The sequence below is a fragment of the Aptenodytes patagonicus genome, chromosome 7, assembly GCF_965638725.1.
Source record: "Aptenodytes patagonicus chromosome 7, bAptPat1.pri.cur, whole genome shotgun sequence".
In the NCBI taxonomy this organism is placed as follows: Eukaryota; Metazoa; Chordata; class Aves; order Sphenisciformes; family Spheniscidae; genus Aptenodytes; species Aptenodytes patagonicus.
Window position 1 is genome coordinate 59,673,427 of NC_134955.1, and position 18,886 is coordinate 59,692,312.

Here is an 18,886-nt window from a genome sequence, read left to right on the forward strand (position 1 = left end):
CTTTCCTGTTCTGCAATGTGCAAACAGCCCGATGACATAGCGGGGTAACGCTGTTTGAACAGTCTCTTCAGTCAAGGATTTTTCCAAAATAAATTGGACGGGAATCAACAGACATGCATGTGAGTGTGATAATGCATATCGCGCGGGGAATAGAAAATGCAGCATGTTATGGCAGGAAACGAGGCAGGAACATTTTCTCAGCAAATCTGGCTTGACGAGCTAGCAGGTGGTTGCAGAGGCAAAAGAGGACAGGCTTCTTTTCTGCTTTGCAGGACGGATGGAGTTGGTAACGTCCTGGGAGCGATCTATGGAAGGAGAGGGGTAAAGGGATGCCCCTGCTTTTTTGTCTCACCTAAAAGACGTTACTTAACATTGATTGCCTACCTAAAGTCTTTGCTTTCTCAAAATCCCCTGTGAAATTCACCCATTTTGAACAAATCGCTCTTAAACAGTTTGCTACTGGAGGAAAGGACTCTTGAGTTATTTCTAGTGGAGTACTATCCCTTGTGGAGGCTCAAAGCATGTGTTTTGTGTGTCATTTCCTAGGGCGTGCTTTGAGAAGACCACCTGGGTTGAGACCAGGCGCTTTCGCTCATCCCTGCATAGAGGTGGACCATGGTGTTTCTTTGCAAGCTGGACTAGCAGTGATCTCTGTCAGTCCTTGGACATTGTGTCAAAGGGTGACAGGAACGACTCATATTTGATCTTGAAGATCTTCCCGATAATTCAAGATTTCTTTGGGCTGGATTTTTTGGACTGTCCCTGTTGACCTGTGGCATTGGGGGACTGGATTCTGGTAAGTGTTTCTAGTGAGGCTGGTATCTGACAGCTGGTATATCTCTGAAACCTGGGGAAGAGGGGATGAAGGAGGAAGCTCCTTCAGCAAGGCGTGAAGGACAGTGAGACCTCAAGGACTCTATGTCTCTAGGAGGACTCCTGGTAAGGGAGGCTGAATCACTGCCTTGACGATCGCTTTCTTTAGTGGGGAGTTGGTCTGTACTGTCTGGGGTGTGCCAACAAGTAACATCAAACACAGTAACACCTTTCATTTCTCAGACGGGGTTTCCTTCATGCCGAATCACACCTTCCTCCGTACTTGCTCGTGTGCGAACACTTCAACACTTGCGTGGGGCTTCTCTTCCAGAAGGCTCTGCCCTTGCCGCCGTCGCATGGCGGCTGGGCTGAGCTGGTGACACACAGCTGACGAGCGTGGCAGTGGATGCTATTTGCCTCTAAGTCCTGGCCAGACACCGGGAGCAAAGGACTGGAGACTACAGTAGCGGCGACTGTGTTTGCTTGGGGCTCGTGTTACCCTGCTAAGCCCCCATCGAGGCAAATGTCCCCGAAGCTGTCCCCGTGCATTCCTCCAGAGCCGGCTGCCCCCAGCAACACCTTCACGGGACAAGGTGAAACATCTCAAGCCTCAAAATATTCTTCTTTCAGATGGCCACCTTCTGAACGGCCTCTGTTTGCAGAGCAATTCTAGTCAAGTGGAAAACGTGACTTCTCCCAGTATACCACACCAATGTGACCAAAACCGTTATCAGAAGGTTATCAAAATGCTTGAATCTGGAGTCAACTTTGTGCTATATAAAGCAAACTAACATTTTGATAGAAGCGTTGGTGTGAATGAAAGTTAAAATAATATAAAAGGGTTAATTTTCTGTTGCAAAGGGAAGGTTTTTGGTTTGTTTGGGGGTTTTTTTACAGTCTCAGAAGGTTTCATGAGGAAGATTCCCTTTGAGCTGTTCAGCTCAGCTAAAGAAGGTAGAAATTTTGCTTGGTCTTGTGACATTTCATGGGACATACTTAGTCCTGACACTTTAGTCAGCCAGTGTGACATGCCGGCCAGTCTCTATTTTCTTGCTGATATTGCACCAGTCGCTGCAATATATAGAAAAATCCCCCCCCACATGACACCCCTGGCCATGTGATGGGAGGGAACGTATGGCGACACTTTCATATTGGGAATATAATGAATTTCTTCACTTTGCCTGGAAGCAGCTCCCAGAAAAGCAATATTAAACAGTGGTGTCTAAGCAGCAGTCCCGAAGGCGGCGGTGACTGCTGCAGCGTGGGCTGGAGCGGCTCAGCAGGTTGCCTGATCCCTGCAGGAATCAGGAGGCTGTAGGCTCCCGGGCTGCCCCTCAGTAGGAGACTGCGTCCTTGTCCCCATGTGTCACTGACGCGGCAGGTCCTACACCCGCTCCCACTGGTAGAGGGGGCTCGTAAGGACAGCAGCCGGGAATGGCTGGTGGGAGAAGTGGAAACAGCCCTTTCCCCGCACTTGGCACGTACAGACTGTTGATGAACCGTTAATAACTTCTGTATGGTCACCAGGTGTAACAAGAAAGGGCTACTGAATAACCCAGTGTATTTTAGCAGCTACATTGCTATCTCTCTAGATAATATTTTACTTCTGGTTTTAAGTTTTTGCTGTCCTTGCATGATGTTACACTGGAATAAACTGTTCTCTCCAGTGCAGAAAGTGTTCAGGGAAGGACATGTAAGAAATTATGGGAAGCAAGTTGCTAAAAATCCTTTAATTTTCAGTTCCCAAAAACTCTAAGCCCTCACACTGAGCTGTGCTGTATGTCACTGACACATCAGCCCATCCAAAATATGCACTTCAGTGAGGAATAAGTTCTTGTGAAATGTGCGGGAGACAGCACTGGGGACTGAAGTCCTCAGCTCCTCTGTGAAGCCAACCCAGGGGGGCAGCAGCCATGAAATTTTCTATTCCCTTTGCTGCAATGTGTCTTGGCTCTCACCCAGGGAAACCTCTTCAAGAGGAGTACAATTCAGATAACAACTTGGCAAACCCTTCACTGCATCAGGACTTCGGTTTCCAGGTTCACTCCAGGAAAAACTTAACCTCTCCTGTGTGGATGTGGCAGCCCTCCGGTATGGGGCTGTTGTGCAAAGATAGGCAATATGGCATTTTCTTGAGCTCTTGGTTCCCCTTGACCAGCACGTCTCTCTCTGTGCTTTTCTCTTTCCCCTGATGAGATTACCACCCTGTGCTGGGTGTAAATTAGGAAGAAAAAATTAGGTGCTGGACCAGTCTCCTGGCAAAATCCATCTCCCGTCTCCCCTGCAGGGCAAAACACTGGAGTATGGGCAGCCGCAATAGTGATTCCTGCTCTGCCGCTGAACTCAGCAAGGAGCTGACATTGGAAAGGGGGTTGGGAGACTGAGCAAGAAGTGAAGAAGCAGAGCTCCTCCACGGGCTGGGAAAACTACCCTGCAGTCTGAAAGGGAAGCAAACGCTTTGTATGTGGTTGGATTAATTTCTGGGCTTCACCACATGTATACACAATGAGTAGATAATAATCTGTGGGGGTCTGGGTAGAGGTTTAGGGTCAGCTGTGTGGGTTAGGAAAGCCAAGGAAAATTCCTTGGGAAGGGTACAAGGAATTTGCCTTAATGGGAAGGGGGTCTGCTCCTTCAGAAGGAGGAAGGGTGGGCTGGGATGGGGGGAGGAGGCACCTCATACACAGCCACCCGTGCCACTTCTCCATGGTGCCGGGCAAGAGTGTCCTCTGGCAAACAAGTGTGCAAGGCTGTCTTCTGGGGTTAATAAGTACAACGAGGAAAGGCCCCTTCACAGCCAGCATTACCCTGCAAGGCACCACCCCTTGTGATTTTCCAAGCAGAAAGGCACTGGGAACAGCGGCTCTGGCGCAGCGTTGCAGGGCTTCATGGGATTACTTATTCACTGTGTTCCTGGAACAGCTCCAGGCTTCCCGTCTCTGCCTCCAGTGTACAAATTCATCAAGTATCCACAAGGCTCACAATCCCCAGAGGCAAGAGAAGACAGTAGGAAGGTGATTCATATTGCAAATCACACTGTCTCCGAAGGACCTGCAGGGCTCTGGAAAGACCGAACCAATACCCTCCCTTCTTCTACCTCCCTAACGCTTAATCAGGGTAATTAAGGCAGCAGACTCAGTCTGGATGGATTTCATTGCCGGGGCCATTGGAGGTAAATACATAAAGTAGTGCTTGTTGGTGAAAGCAGATTGCTGTGTTTCCTTCTTATTCAGCTAACGGGCAGGTCTCAATGGCAGAGCTGAGAGTCTTTCGATGGGGGCTGCTTGTTAAAAGTGCATTCTTCTTTATTAAACAGAAAATGTCATCAGAGCAGGTTCACAGAGCTACTGGAGAGGCAGCGCTGCAATTTGGTCGGCTGAGGTCACTGCCCTGCAATCTCCTCCGGTCTAATTGCAGCGGGACAGGGCAAAACTCTGATAGGAAGAGACAAAGTGGAATATGTTGCGTGCAGATACAAATTGGTGAGTAATGCCTGGACAGCAAAACCTCATGTGTTTGGTGCCTGAGGGTCCTGGCAGGCTGTTGGGGTTGTGGCTCTGGAGGGCTGAGGATGCGAGTTGTGAGACGGGAGGGGTAGAGGCATGGCTTTCAACAGTGAAGAAAGTCTGAATGAACGACCTTTGCATTATCTTAGGTTAAGATGTATTTGCAGCTGTGATGGTAATTTCAGTGCAGGCATGCTACGTAGTAGGCTTTGATCTGGGAGAAAGTAGGTTAGCTATATATAAAAAAAGTAAAATGATAAAAGTGTGATTTAATTCTAGACATTTTTAGAGCACGTACTGCTCAAATCCAGCTTTGTTTTAAACAAGAAAATGTAGCCACTGGTCTCATTTCTTTTCTGAAATCTTATCAGATTTAGTGGAGTATCAAATACCAAGCCAAGAGCGTTGGGGTCGCCACTGCCAGAAAGGCCAGGTAAACCTGCCAGATGGCTGAGATGCCCAGCCCAAGCCTGCATGTCAGATCCCACTTTGAGATCTGCTGAAATTTGGCAGTTTCCTTCACCAGGAGCAGCCTGTGGTCCTGGTACAGATGTGCATTTCCTGGGAAGGACCACAATGAGTTTTGCCCTGCAGCCCCTTATTGCTTGTCACCCAAAATGTGCAAGTGGGGTGAGGTTTGGTGTCTCAGCAGCATCCAGCCTTGGAGGTGCCTGTTGCTCAGGGTGTTGGCCTTCCTGGGGTGCTGGGGGACCCCGTTTGGGAAGGATCCTTCCTGGGAGAGTGGGATATAACCAACCCCTCCGTGACAGCTTGCCTTTCTCCTCCTCTTTCCTTGCTGACTTCAGAGCCCCCAGTGGAGATGGGAGCTCTGTGCTGGGGCTGGCAATGGGATGTCCATCCCAGAGGGATTCACCAAAACTCCCCTGAGACTTCACGTTAACGGTGGGGCAGCGATGACTGCGTTTGCTGCTTGGACTCCTTTGCTTTTGTTGTCACCGTTGGAGCTGAGCCACTTAAGGATAAAGTTCTTTTGCAAGGGAATGTGGAGTTTCAAAGTGGCCATTCTCCTCAGCCTTCTGCCCCTGCTCCCATGCAAAGCCGTGGTTTGTGCGGTGCCCCCCTGTCCGGGCACCAGCATCGTGTGCTGCCCGGCCATGCAGCAAGTGTTTCCCATGTGTGCCCTGGAAACAGGCTCAGCCTGGGAGGATGCAGGCTGGGGAGCTCCAGCTGGGACCAGAAATGCCTTTGCTTGTTTTAACGCACTTCACTGACCCCAGGGTGTCAGACAGCAAGATTTTTTCATCCTGTCATCTGGGTCCAGCTCAGGGCTTTTGTAAGAGGGATAATGCAACTTTCCACTGGCAGACAGGGGTGTTTTCTGGCATGCTGTTCCCTGCTGGGAGCTTGCACATAGACATGTGCCAGGTACCTGGGCAGGGCTTCAGGGCCGTGGTCCCTAACCCGACATGGGACAGCTTCCAGGGGTGGAACAGCTTTCCTGTGAGAACTGGGATATTTTTGGTGCTGAGCTTATTTCATGGCTTGTGTTTGTTAGAGCTGAAGCAGTTTTTGCATTCCCAAGGAGGCTGCAAACCCAGCTGAAGTGCATCAAACAACTCAAGATAATAACAAACAGCACAGATAATAACAGAGTTTCTGTTTAGTAATACATTCTCGTGACCTTGATCTGTTTTCAGAGTGTTTTGGAGAAAACATGGCTTAAGTACCTCTGAAAAACAGCAGAGATGCTGCCCTTTTGAATCCCATGTAATGATCCAGCCTGGCTCAGGCACCTGCACAAATATTGTGCATCTCCTCTGAGCTATTGCTTCTGTTGGTCATGGGACAAGTTCAGCATCCTCAGCCCAGGAAACAGTGACCTGCTGTGACTCCAGATGGAAAAAACTTGGGAGAAACATGCTTAGTGACCACGGAGACTTTCAATAACCACCAAATGGGGCTGGATGTTGTGGAAAGCAGCTCATCTGTAAGGATATCCTTCCTGGCCAATAAAGCTGAGCAGGAGGTTGGACTAGAGACCTCCTGAGGTTCCTTCCAACTTTAATTTTCCTGTGATCCCATGCATGTTTTCTAGCCCTGCTACGGCAGCAGCCTGGGCCATGGCAGGGGATGGGTATTGATGATTAGGGCTATCGATGACTAGGGGATGACTTTACTCTTGTGCCAGGCGTGAAGATTTGGGAAGGGGAAGCTGAGGTTCACCCAGCAGTGACAGAGCAGCAGGGTCTGCAACAGGCCGGGGCTTCTCCACATCTTGCTGCAAGGTTACACACCAGTCACATGCAGTCCAAGGGTAGATAAAATAGTCCACCTACGGAGGGAACATGCTGTCTCCTTGTCCTTACAGCTAAAGCAGCTCCTGCTGGCCACTGCCAGGGTCATGTTACGGGATGGAGTTCAGCTTGTTTAGGGTATGGGGCACTTCTTATGTTCCTATCTCTTCGCAAAGTAAAGGTCTTTGGAAGTTGCTGTCTACCCATCCAGCACATGGACCACAATCCCTGCTTCTCCCTGGGTATCCCAGCCAGGTGTTTGCCAACAGCTCAGGGCTGTTGCAGCCCGGTGGGCTCTGTATGGCTGCCACTTGCTCTCTGCTGATTGCCGTTGCGGTGGCCATCCTGCCAGGATCCGTCCTTATTTGAATTGCCTGGTTGAAGTGGCCTGACTCATGAAGAGACTGTGAGTAATCCAGTTTTGAACCTGCACTGTGTGCACGTGTGTGTGCGTAGGGGATGCCGCAACCTCTGCACAATACCCAAGAACATCTCAGATAAAGTAGGCATAAAAAATGGCTCACTACAACCCAGCAAAGATCATTCACCTGGTTTTGCCATTTACTTTCATCACAGCTGGTGCAGTGTTATGCAGCAGGAGTCCCACAGGATCCCTCTCCCGTATGCATGCTATGCATTGCTGGCCTTGTTCGTTTCTGCTGTGCGAACAGGGCATGTGTGGGTCATGCTATCTTTGTCCCAGGCTATTTATATTGCATGACACTGTGCAGAGCCTTTCTTCCTCAGACTTTGATGGACTTGGCTGAGCTCCTCACCTCTGAAAACGTAACTGCTCAGAGTGCTTTGACTCTTAAGGAGCGCAGTTCACGGCAGACTGTAGTTGTTCGGAGGTTTGGGGTGCCCACATCTCCACTTTGGTGGGAACAGTGAGGGATTTACCCTTATCGTCTCCTCCCAAGTGGAGATGTTTGGTCCTTGCTGGCACCAAGGTGTGCCCCTAGAACTGAGAAGCAATGGGAAACAAGCTGTTTTGGGGCAAACCTGCTTTATTTTGTCTATGTTGCTGCTGTCTCTGCATCTTAATGTGTGAACAGGGCAATTTCTCCAGAAGGGAGGACACTTCTTGTCGAACACTGACCGAAATCGGCCTTGGTACCTGATGTGCATGAGCCAGGGCTCCTATCTTCCTGAGCTGGTGGAGCAAGCTGGGGCTTAGGTGTGCAAGGCACACGGTGCCCCTGCGTCGCCAGCATCTGGTCAGCCTGCATCTGCTGCCTCTAAGGTTCAGGAAGCCTGAAACCGATGTGATGTCAAATCCTCCCATCTGGGATGGGTTCTTGGGCCAGGGGACCGCACCTCTGAGGTCAGCACAGTCAGGCTGACATTGACTTATGTGCTGCTCTTTCCTGTCTGGCGGGGTCTGTGTTTGCAGTCTGCTGACGGCCGATGGCCAGGAATCTGGGACAGTACAGGTGGCCCCGGGTGACTTGTGCGTTGTCACTCTGCTCAGACCAGAGGCATTGCTCCTTCGAGCCATATTACTCTGTCTGTATATTCCCCCTTGCTGTCTCTCTTCCAACCTGATCTCATTTTGGTTTTGAAATACAGAAGGTGGCTTCTTGGCCCATTTTTCATCTTCATTGCTATTTATCTGGTGGCAGATTTGATAGAGATTTTTGCAGAACAAACCTAATTTTTCTTCAAGCAAGATGCTGTTGGTTGTTTTCTTCTGAATAATGTGCTTTGGGATTGTCTCCCAGTGACTCACACCAGCAGCTGCTGCTTCATTCCCCAATGTAGTGGAGTTTTCCAGAGCTCCCAAGCAGCCATGTAACCACAGGTGAACATGCCTAGTGAAATACCCACAGCAACTAATAAATTTTTAAGTATCTCCTTTTTTATTTTTAAAGAAGGACTCAATGAGAGGCAATTTCCAACCTGTGAGCCACCAGACGTGCACTGTATCTATGACTGCCTGGCTCCCTGAAGGGCTCATCCAGCACTTTCATGAACCTGATCTCCATCTAAATAACTCACATGGATTCAGCTCCATTGTCTCCCGGCCTGATTTCCTCTCAGGTGACTTGGCAGTTGATGTACTGGGAGGAAGTTAGCTAGTCAGACCCTTTATCATCTGTTGTATCTGCCAACAGATGCGTTTAGATCAGAGCTGAGAAATGCAGTGGAGGTAAAGGTAGGGACGGTGGGTGATCTATCTGTTACTGTGACCAAGACAAGTCTGTGTCGGAGCTCTTTCGTGCTCCTTATCTGCCATTAAGGCAGTAACTTTGTCTCATAGGATTAATGCATTTCCAACTCCAGTGGCTATTTTAAGGTCTCAGAATGAGCCTGGATGTCGATAGAGGATTGACAAACCCCCCCAGCACGCTGGACATGCCGTCACTGCTGCAGGCAGGGAGTTGCAGTCAGCTGGTGTGCGGGGCGTGCTGCTGAGCACGCTGGCTTTGTGCATGCCTGGCACTAATCTCTCTCTGCCCCTTAATCCTGCTGAGCCCCGAGCGGCGGAGGGCGGGTTTCTCACTGCAGAGCAGCTCTGCTGGTTGTGCTGTGCCCCGATGTCACACCAGCCTGCCAGGGCTCCAAGCAACCTTTGCTTTTGCTCCTTGCTCTGCTTTTGCAGCAGTCTTTGGTGCACGTAGGAGATGCACTTCAGAGGCTTAGTCCAGCATGGTGCCATGGACCCTAGTGCCTAATGAATTCCTCACACAGGGCTCTAGATGTGCTTTGTAAGCTTCATCCAGGACTTGTCCCAGTCCCTGGCGTGCAGGAGGCAGCAGGAGTACCTCTCCTGTCTTCAAGACAGATTGCTGAGAACCTGTAATGTGTGAGGACCACCCCTCTTTTATTAATGTCCTTGTGACCGCTGCTTTTATTCCTTAATATTTCCAAGTCAAGCATGGAGAACCAAAATTGCTCCAGAGACCCCTCGTGTGAGTGGGAATGCTCTGCACCTCACGTGAGGGTGCTTGGTCACAGTCCAAAGATGCTGTACCACCTAAGCTGAGAGGGGGAACAGAAACAGCCCGATATCGTCCAAGTCATCCCTTCAGCCTTCCTGCCGAGTCCCTTTTCAGAGGGCTGCTCAGAGCCCACAGAGCTGGTGGTGTGCACAGAGCTTTCTCGCAGCAGTGCTTTCTGTGTTTCCCCCCATCCCAGCTTGCACCATGGTGTTATTCCTCCTGATAGGTTTCCCCTGACACTGGGATTCCTCCTCTGAGCGTGCCTTGGTCATGCAGAGAAATCTGCGCATTTTGCTCTGTCATTCTTGGCTCAAATGTCATTGCTGGAGCTCAAGAGAAGTCTGGTGCCAAGAACAGCAGGGCTCTGAAGCTGCATTTTTCTGCCGTTCCCCTAATGACTTGCCACAATGGGGGGAAATGGTCTGTCGCAACGTGCGCTGTTAACCACCTCCAATACACTCTCTGTTTCAGGTGGTCTAAGCACAGCAGTGGGTTATCCGCTGGACACAGTGAAGGTATGGGTTGGAGCTTTATTTCTTGACTACAGACTGAAAACAAACAGGCCCTTTTGCTCCCCCCCCCTTTTTAGAAAACTAGTTCCATGATAATGCTTTCATTTTTGTTATATCAACATATTTCACTTTATTTGATTGCATTGTTTTTCTCTCTCTCAAAAAAAAAAGTAAATTGTTTGGGGATGCTATTTTATGACTAATTAACTAGTTTGCTGCTATGGAATTTGTTGATTTTTTTTTTTTTTAATCTGATGCCTGCATTTTAAAGTTGCCCCTGTATTCCTAGGTGAGAATTCAGACCGAGAGGCATTACAATGGGATTTGGCACTGCATTCAGGAGACATACAGGACAGAAAAAGTAGGTACTTCTCATCGGAATTGCTGATACCATTTACAGATGCCTTGTTTCAGAGAAGCAGAGCTGCCTCTGTCAGTTTGGGGAGGACAGGCAGCAGTTACATACAAACCATCTGTTGGGAGAAGGGTCAGGATGAAATTTAGCTTTGTCGATGAGCTGTAAGGTGGAGTGTTTTGGCTTCTGCAATGTGTGGCCGGTGTTTTCAGGCAGGTGCTTTCCCATTCCATTCCCTCTTAAAAGTGTTCTTTTTCCCCTGTTTCCAACTAGGTTTGGGGATTTTACAAAGGTGTGTCTGCATCAGTCCTCACAGTATCGGTGATTTCTTCTGTTTCATTTGGCACGTACAAAAACTTCCTTTGTACCATCTGCAAGCTGCGATACGGGGCTGCAGATGCAAAGCCATCCAAGGTGGATGTTTCTCTTGCCGGAGGTGCTGCCGGTGCTGTCCGGGTAGGTAAACAGCTGAAAGGGAAAGCACAACAAGAGCTCTTGTTCACAAACATAGGAGGCTGGAAAAGCAGTGAATGTTTTCTGTCCGGGAGGCCACAGGGGAGCCTGCAACAAGCCCGGCGGGTTTGTTTTCGCAAGGGGTCATGCTCTGCCCGCGCTGCCCCCTCGCTGGTCTGCTCCACGATGTAGCCGAGTCCTGCTGGGCAGCTCGTGCTGGATTTGGTTTAGAGCGTCAAAACACTTAAGAACACGCTATTAAGAATGACATGGACCTTGGCAGCAAAGGCAGAAAAAGGAAGCAAAACAACCTGGGCAGCAAACTTTTAAGTGGCTCTGACAGTATGTTTGTGTGAGAAAGACGTAACTCAGTGTGTTAAAGCACAGGCCAGGGTTTTGACAGTGGCTGCACAAGCCCGGCATGGTATCGCTGTCGAAATGGGCAGCACACAGTGTTGCCTTGTCAGGACTCAAAACTCAACAGGGCATCATTGAGACGTGATGCTGCCTGGCAAACGTGCATGATCCCAGGACAGGGAGGTGAGGCTGAATTCAGGAGCAGTTTCCCATAAGCAGATGGATCTCTGTGAGCGTCTGCAGGCGCTGCGAACACGGCGGAGCTCACCCCAGTGTCCCGATGGTGTGCTGGGCAGAAATGCGTGCCCGGTCACAGGCAATCCTCTTACAGAGCAGTCCAGATGGTCGTGTTTCTAGGTGTTTCCTAGCAGTCAATGACTCTACTTAACACAGGTTAATTTTTTTAAAGTGTTTATGGCCTTGGTTCCAAGTATAGACACATACAAGAGACTTGATGTATGCTACCCTATAGCTGAGGACATCCCCTTTCCATGCCTATCTGGTTTAATGAGTTGTTACAGGTATTTAATATCCCCTGTTGATTTCTGCCTCACCTTCCACTCTGCACAGTGCAGCTCACACGCATGTGCTGCTGCTGCTGGGTGGGATTTAGCACAGACAGAGGGGAAGAGGCTGGAACTTGCTGGCTTCAGGCAATATTATTGCCTGAAAAGGTGGGAGACAAGGAATTTGCAGGAGGCGGATCAAAACACTGTTTAAATGCAAAGGGTTAAAATACCATCCTCTGGTGTTACAGGTTGTGTTGATGACCCCTAGTGAAGTGGCTAAAGTTCGCATGCAGACTCAGAGGAACCCACATCCTTCCGTTGCATCTCCCCAGCCTGTTTCCAAGCCAAAGTACCGAGGATCTCTGCACTGTCTGAAGGTGATCGCCAAGGAGGAAGGTTTTGGGGGTCTCTACAAGGGCTGCTCTGCATTACTCTGCAGGGATTGCTCCTCTTCTGCAATATATTTCCTTACCTATTCTGCTCTGTGCGACTGGCTCACACCAGCTGGGAAAAATAAACCAGGTAGGTATCAGAAAGCATCTGGCATTACCTGCAAAAAACGGCTTATTTAGTACCACGCTAAGAGGGAAATCAGGCTCTCGGCAAACATCACCCAGTACCTATAAAACCTCACCCAGATCCAGTCCTCGTGTGGGGTTGCTGTGTGTTTGCTTCCTGGCGTCACGGGGCCATTTGTGCCCTCCCGGCGCGGGTGCCAGCAGCCTGCATGCGAGGGCTTTGCCAGCACAACTTTGTCCCTCAGCAGCTACTCCTCTCCCTGCGGGAGGGGTGTTTATGGAATGCTCGGGTGCCTAGTATGTGGGTATGAAATCTTCTTAATGCAGAAATAAGATGTGTAACTAGAAATGAAACACGGACAAACTTCCCAGGAGCCATCATGGAACATGGACCAGGGTCAGTCCAGAGCTTGAAAATAAAGTCCAGGTGCAGAATGTGAAGACGCTTAAGTTTCCTGGCTGTGATTTGGCTCCAAAAACCAACTATCCACTTTGAGAAAAGATCGAATAGGTGACATTCAGCAAAGAGCATCTTCTTGAGAATTATAAAAATAAGTAGACCCATCTGAAGAGGGTGTGAGTGCTCTCAGGCTGCATCACATCTAGTTTGTGCGGTGTTAAAATAGATGCTGTCTCTGCATGAGCCAGTATCATGTATGCAAAAATGAGTATGCTGTGAAATCGAGAGGCCACACAGTTTGTGTGAGACCACTGAAAACTCACAACTGCAAGAGCTGGACAAATTAACTGCTGAAAAACATGAAAGTTAACAAAGTTAGTTAACAAATCTGAGATGCTTGTAGCCGTATCAGTGCAAGTCTCGAGTTAACTGCTCCTCCCTTCACTCTCTCCTCCAGGTTTCCTTGTTGTGCTGCTTTCCGGTGGTTTTGCTGGAGTCCTGGCCTGGGGATTAGCTACTCCCATGGATGTCATCAAATCACGGATGCAAACAGATGAATCAGACCAGCACAAGTACAAAGGCCTCGTCCACTGTGCTAGGGAAAGTGTGAGAAAGGAGGGTGCAAAAGTGCTTTTCAAAGGACTGGGTTTGAACTGCATTCGTGCCTTTCCTGTGAACATGGTGGTGTTTGTAACATATGAAGCTGTACTGAGATTTACAGATCGTTACACAAATAAAAAATAGCTTGTGCCACTCAGTTCAGAGGTGTATTTTGTTTAGTGGTTTTTTTTTTTTTGTAACACAACAACCACAAACAACTGCTGAACACCGTCCCCTTTGACGGGCTGTGTAAGAAGCATGACATTTCAGCACAAAGCTGAATGACTGGCAGCTTTGTTTTATTCTTATAGGATTACAAACTCATCAGGGACTCTTGGACTTATATACAACCTCCCTTTTATCTTGTTAATGTATTTAGACTGTAGCCACTGCTTAGGCCCTTGAAACTTTTGCAAATATTTATGTTCTAAAAAGCTGCTAGTCTGATCAGAGATTTTGGTTTCTACTGTGCCAGAAAATGATCTTCATGACCAAGGCAAAAGCTGGGGGGAGTTAATGTTACGATTTAATGCTATCCAGTGCATGCTCCTTACACATAATGATGGTATTGCAGTCACTGAGTAACTTACATATTTGTGCTTCAGGCTGCAACTTCTCCTTCTCAGCTGTATTTTTGCCCAAGCACTCTACAATTATATCCCTTTGGGAGCAGCTGAAATATGAATCTCCTTGCTTTTTCCTGTCATTGTTTAATGAGTGGCAGGCATGGGCTGTTTACATAATCGTGCTAATGGCCTCATTGAAAGTGAAACCAGGCACGGATTCCTGTAAGCCCTGTGATTTTCTCTCTGTGCAGCCCTGAGCCCTACAGCATCAGTCCTCTTCCAGAGGCTGATGGCACCGTGGCTCTCTGGAGCTTGGCACAGCTTTGCAGGCAATCTGTTCTCATCCTGGAAGGATGCAAAACCTCTTTGCTTCTCAAAGGAAAGGCTGCCATAAAATCTGTGCGCTAGCGGGGTTAGGCAAGTTAAAGGAGAATTGCAAAGTTGTAGAGTATAATTAAGATTTACAACTTTTAAAATGTGCATACTCTGCTCATTTTAAACTACACTGTTAGGAGCAGCCAAATGTTTTTTGTCAAAGGTACATTTTGAGAGAATTTCTGACTTTCCTAACAATTATTTCTTTTTCACAAAGGTATAAAGTTTCATCAACATGTCAGTTGAAAAAAACAACACCCACACTATTGCTTCAGAAGGAAAGTCCCTAAAACCAGAAATACTTTAATTTGCTCATCCCACCTCAAGAGCATCATAAATGTTTTCTGTCTCCGTTTTAATCCCTGCATGATGACATCTGGAGTAGACTGGATCCAGCCCCTATCAGATTCTGTTGAAAGTGCATTTTTTGGAGGGAAAGAGGAAGACTATATTTTTAAAGGAGTTCTCATATTCAGGGTTGATGCCCTTCTGGTCTGCAGCCACTTTTACCAGTTGATAGCATGTCCTTGACTACGCTGACAGTAATTTTGCAGCAGACAGGACTTGTCAGCTACTCTGGACATATAAAAATGGATCTTGTACTAGAAGGACAAGTTTAAAATTTTCAGGTGCTACTTGAAAAGAATAAAGGGGACCTCTTCCACTCCAGAGAGTGACCAGTAAAAAGCTCCAGAACTGTCCTCCTGAAATCTAAGCCTTCAACTGACTTTTTAAACATGTTCACAGCCATGCTATCAAACAACTATTATAATTATTTCTCTCAAGAATCTATCCAGCTCTTGCAGCTCATCCAAAAGCAGGTTTAAGAGACCAGATGACCAGGCAGGTATAGAGTATGTCACCTTACAGGGGAGTGAAATGAAAGACCCAACAATGAGCCTGATTCTCTCCCAAAGTTCTTATGGCCTCAGCAACCTACCACCCCCAGTTACATCTTGGGGCATCAGCACCAGACTTCCTTTAGTCAGCAAGTCCTTACAACAGAAGATTTAATTAAGTCCTCAAGATTTGGAATTCCTCTTAAGATGGCTCTTAAAAGACCACTACCCTCACCTCTTTCTACAAGGGACGCATTTGACCGAGTGCTGTCCCAACTGGGTAGTGATTTATCCCAGCTCTGCCTGGATGTTTTCTGGAATCAAACTCCTTTATGCTGGATTATTCTCAGCCGACCTTGTTCTCAGGCATTATATCCTCTGAACAGAGACAGTAAAAAAAACACCTGCAAATCAGACTAAACAACCATTTATTGTTAGGCAGTGTTGATACCATCCATGGTCAGCCCAAGATCTGAAAATAAAGTAGCTCAGCTTTCCTAATAGGCTCATGCATTCAGATGACTAAAAATGTCTCCTCCTGTGGGTGTAACTGAAATACAGCTGGTTTCAAGAAACAGGAATTACAGACGAATTGTAAAAATGAGTGGGAACAACTGCGGAAGCCAATGCGAGGGTTATAGGTATATGTTATAGGCTATAACAGCCCACACATTATGACTGCCTCTGCTAAGGAAAAAAGGAGGGCAATTGTCGTAGGCGATTCCCTTCTGAGGGGAACAGAGGGCCCAATATGCCGACCGGACCCGTCCCACAGGGAAGTCTGCTGCCTCCCTGGGGCCCGGGTCAGAGACATCACTAGGAAACTCCCTGGTCTGGTACGGCCTTCCAACTACCACCCGCTGTTGGTTATACAGGCTGGCAGTGATGAGGTTGCAGAGAGAAGTCCTGCAGTGATCAAAAGGGACTTCAGGGCACTGGGGCGACTGGTTGAAGGATCGGGAGCACAGGTAGTGTTTTCCTCTATCCCTACAGTGGCAGGGAAGGATACTGAAAGGAGCAGGAAAACACACCTGATCAACACGTGGCTCAGGGGCTGGTGCCATCAGCAGAATTTTGGCTTTTTTGATCACAGGGAGGTTTACACGGCACCGGGCCTGCTGGTGACAGATGGAGTCCAGCTGTCTCACAGGGGGAAAAGGATTCTGGCTCATGAATTGGTGGGGCTCATCGAGAGGGCTTTAAAGTAGGTTCGAAGGGGGAAGGGGATAAAACCAGGCTTACTAGAGATGAGCCTAGGGGTGGCATGCCGATGCTGGGGACAAAATCGATAGCCCCGCTCAAGTGCATCTACACCAATGCACGCAGCACAGGCGGCAAACAGAAGGAGCTGGAAGCCATTGTGCAGCGGGATAGATATGACTTAGTCACCATCACAGAAACATGGTGGGGTGACTCATGATTGGAGTGCTGCAATGAATGGCTATAGACTCTTTAGAAGGGACAGGCGAGGAAGGAGAGGTGGTGGGGTGGCCCTGGATGTTAGGGAGTGTTTCGATTGTCTAGAGCTCAACGATTGTGATGATGATACGGTTGAGTGTTTATGGGTAAGGATGAGGGGGAAGGCCAACGAGGCAGATATCCTGCTGGGAGTCTGTTATAGACCACCCAACCAGGATGAAGGGGCGGATGAAGCGTTCTACAAGTGGCTGGCAGAAGTCTCTCAATCGCTAGCCCTTGTTCTTGTGGGGGACTTCAACTTCCCGGACGTCTGCTGGAAATACAACACGGCAGAGAGGAAACCGTCTAGGAGGTTCCTGGAGTGTGTGGAAGACAACTTCCTGACACAGCTGGTAAGTGAGTCTACCAGGGGAGGTGCCTCGCTCGACCTGCTGTTTACAAACAGAGAAGGACTGGTGGGAGATGTGGTGGTCGGAGGCCGTCTTGGGCTTAGCGACCATGAAATGATAGAATTCTTGATTCTTGGTGAAGTAAGGAGGGGGGGCAGCAAAACCGCAACCATGGACTTCCGGAGGGCGGACTTTGGCCTGTTCAGGACGCTGGTTGAGAGAGTCCCTTGGGAGATGGTCCTGAAGGGCAAAGGGGTCCAGGAAGGCTGGATGATCTTCAAGAAGGAAGTCTTAAAGGCGCAGGAGCAGGCTGTCCCCATACGCCATAAAAACAGGCAGGGAAGGCGACCGGCCTGGCTGAACGGGGAGCTTTTGCTGGGACTCAGGAAAAAAAGGAGAGTTTACCGCTTGTGGAAGAAGGGGCAGGTGACTCAAGAAGAGTACAGGGATCTCGTTAGGTCGTGCAGAGAAGAAATGAGAAAGGCAAAAGCCCAGCTAGAACGCAGTCTGGCCGCTGTCGTTAAAGTTTTTACAAATATATTAACGACAAGAAGAGAGCCAAGGAGAATCTCCATCCTTTATTGGATGTGGGGGGGAACATTGTCACCGAGGATGAGGAAAAGGCTGAGGTACTCAATGCCGCCTTTGCCTCAGTCTTTAACAGGCAGACCAGTTATCCTCAGGGTACTCGGCCCCCTGAGCTGGAAGACAGGGACGGCGACCAGGATGAACCCTCCATAATCCAAGAGGAAGCAGTCAATGACCTGCTACGCCACCTGGATGCTCACAAGTCTATGGGGCCGGATGGGATCCACCCGAGAGTGCTGAGGGAGCTGGCGGAGGAGCTCACCAAACCACTCTCCATCATCTGTCAGCAGTCCTGGTTAACGGGGGAGGTCCCGGATGACTGGAGGCTTGCCAATGTGACGCCCATCTACAAGAAGGGCCGGAAGGAGGATCCGGGGAACTACAGACCTGTCAGCCTGACCTCGGTGCCGGGGAAGATGATGGAGCAGTTCATCTTGAGGGCGCTCACAAGGCATGAGCGGGACAACCAGGGGATCAGGCCCAGCCAGCACGGATTCATGAGAGGCAGGTCCTGCTTGACCAACCTAATCTCCTTCTATGACCAGGTGACCCGCCTAGTGGACGAGGGAAAGGCTGTGGATGTGGTCTACCTGGACTTCAGCAAGGCCTTTGACACTGTCTCCCACAGCATTCTCCTAGAGAAGCTGGCGGCTCACGGCTTAGACAGGTGTACTCTGCGCTGGGTCAAAAACTGGCTGGACGGCCGGGCCCAGAGAGTTGTGGTGAATGGAGTTACATCCAGTTGGCGGCCGGTCACGAGCGGTGTTCCCCAGGGCTCAGTTTTGGGGCCGGTCTTGTTCAATATCTTTATCGATGATCTGGATGAGGGGATCGAGTGCACCCTCAGTAAGTTTGCAGACGACACCAAGTTGGGCGGGAGCGTTGATCTGCTCGAGGGTAGGAAGGCTCTGCAGAGGGACCTGGACAGGCTGGATCGATGGGCCGAGGCCAACTGTATGAGGTTCAACAAGGCCAAGTGCCGGGTCCTGCACTTCAGCCACAACAACCCCATGCAGCGCTACAGGCTTGGGGAAGAGTGGCTGGAAAGCTGCCCAGCAGAGAAGGACCTGGGGGTGTTGGTCGACAGCCGGCTGAACATGAGCCGGCAGTGTGCCCAGGCGGCCAAGAAGGCCAATGGCATCCTGGCCTGTATCAGAAATAGTGTGGCCAGCAGGAGTAGGGAAGTGATTGTGCCCCTGTACTCGGCACTGGTGAGGCCACACCTCGAATACTGTGTTCGGTTTTGGGCCCCTCACTACAAGAAGGACGTTGAGGTGCTGGAGCGTGTCCAGAGAAGGGCAACGAGGCTGGTGAAGGGTCTGGAGAACAAGTCTTATGAGGAGTGGCTGAGGGAACTGGGGTTGTTTAGCCTGGAGAAGAGGAGGCTGAGGGGAGACCTCATCGCTCTCTGCAACTCCCTGAAAGGAGGTTGTAGCGAGGTGGGTGTCAGTCTCTTCTCCCAAGTAACAAGTGATAGGACGAGAGGAAAT

The 18,886-nt window shown here is 49.2% G+C and overlaps 1 protein-coding gene and 1 long non-coding RNA gene across 5 annotated transcripts; both read left to right on the forward strand.

Moving 5' to 3' along the window:
• LOC143163697 (uncharacterized) lies at positions 1-1,673 on the forward strand. The gene is made up of 3 exons (XR_012995953.1): positions 1-119; positions 547-796; positions 1,057-1,673. It is a non-coding gene; the product is annotated as an uncharacterized LOC143163697 (long non-coding RNA).
• Positions 1,674-3,511: 1,838 nt separating this feature from the next.
• On the forward strand, positions 3,512-13,371 carry SLC25A47 (solute carrier family 25 member 47). Of its 4 annotated transcripts, none has more exons than XM_076345450.1 (7): positions 3,512-3,985; positions 8,446-8,614; positions 9,988-10,031; positions 10,318-10,389; positions 10,657-10,839; positions 11,951-12,224; positions 13,078-13,371. In XM_076345450.1, the coding sequence occupies exons 2-7, from the start codon at positions 8,455-8,457 to the stop codon at positions 13,362-13,364; spliced, it is 1,020 nt and encodes a 339-aa protein (XP_076201565.1). In that variant the 5' UTR covers positions 3,512-3,985; positions 8,446-8,454; the 3' UTR covers positions 13,365-13,371. The 4 variants fall into 4 exon arrangements, with proteins under 4 accessions (XP_076201565.1, XP_076201568.1, XP_076201564.1 ...); XM_076345451.1 differs by lacking the exon at positions 3,512-3,985 and adding an exon at positions 4,239-4,295; XM_076345453.1 differs by lacking the exon at positions 8,446-8,614 and having other exon boundaries at positions 3,514-3,985.
• The last annotated feature ends 5,515 nt before the right edge of the window (positions 13,372-18,886 follow it).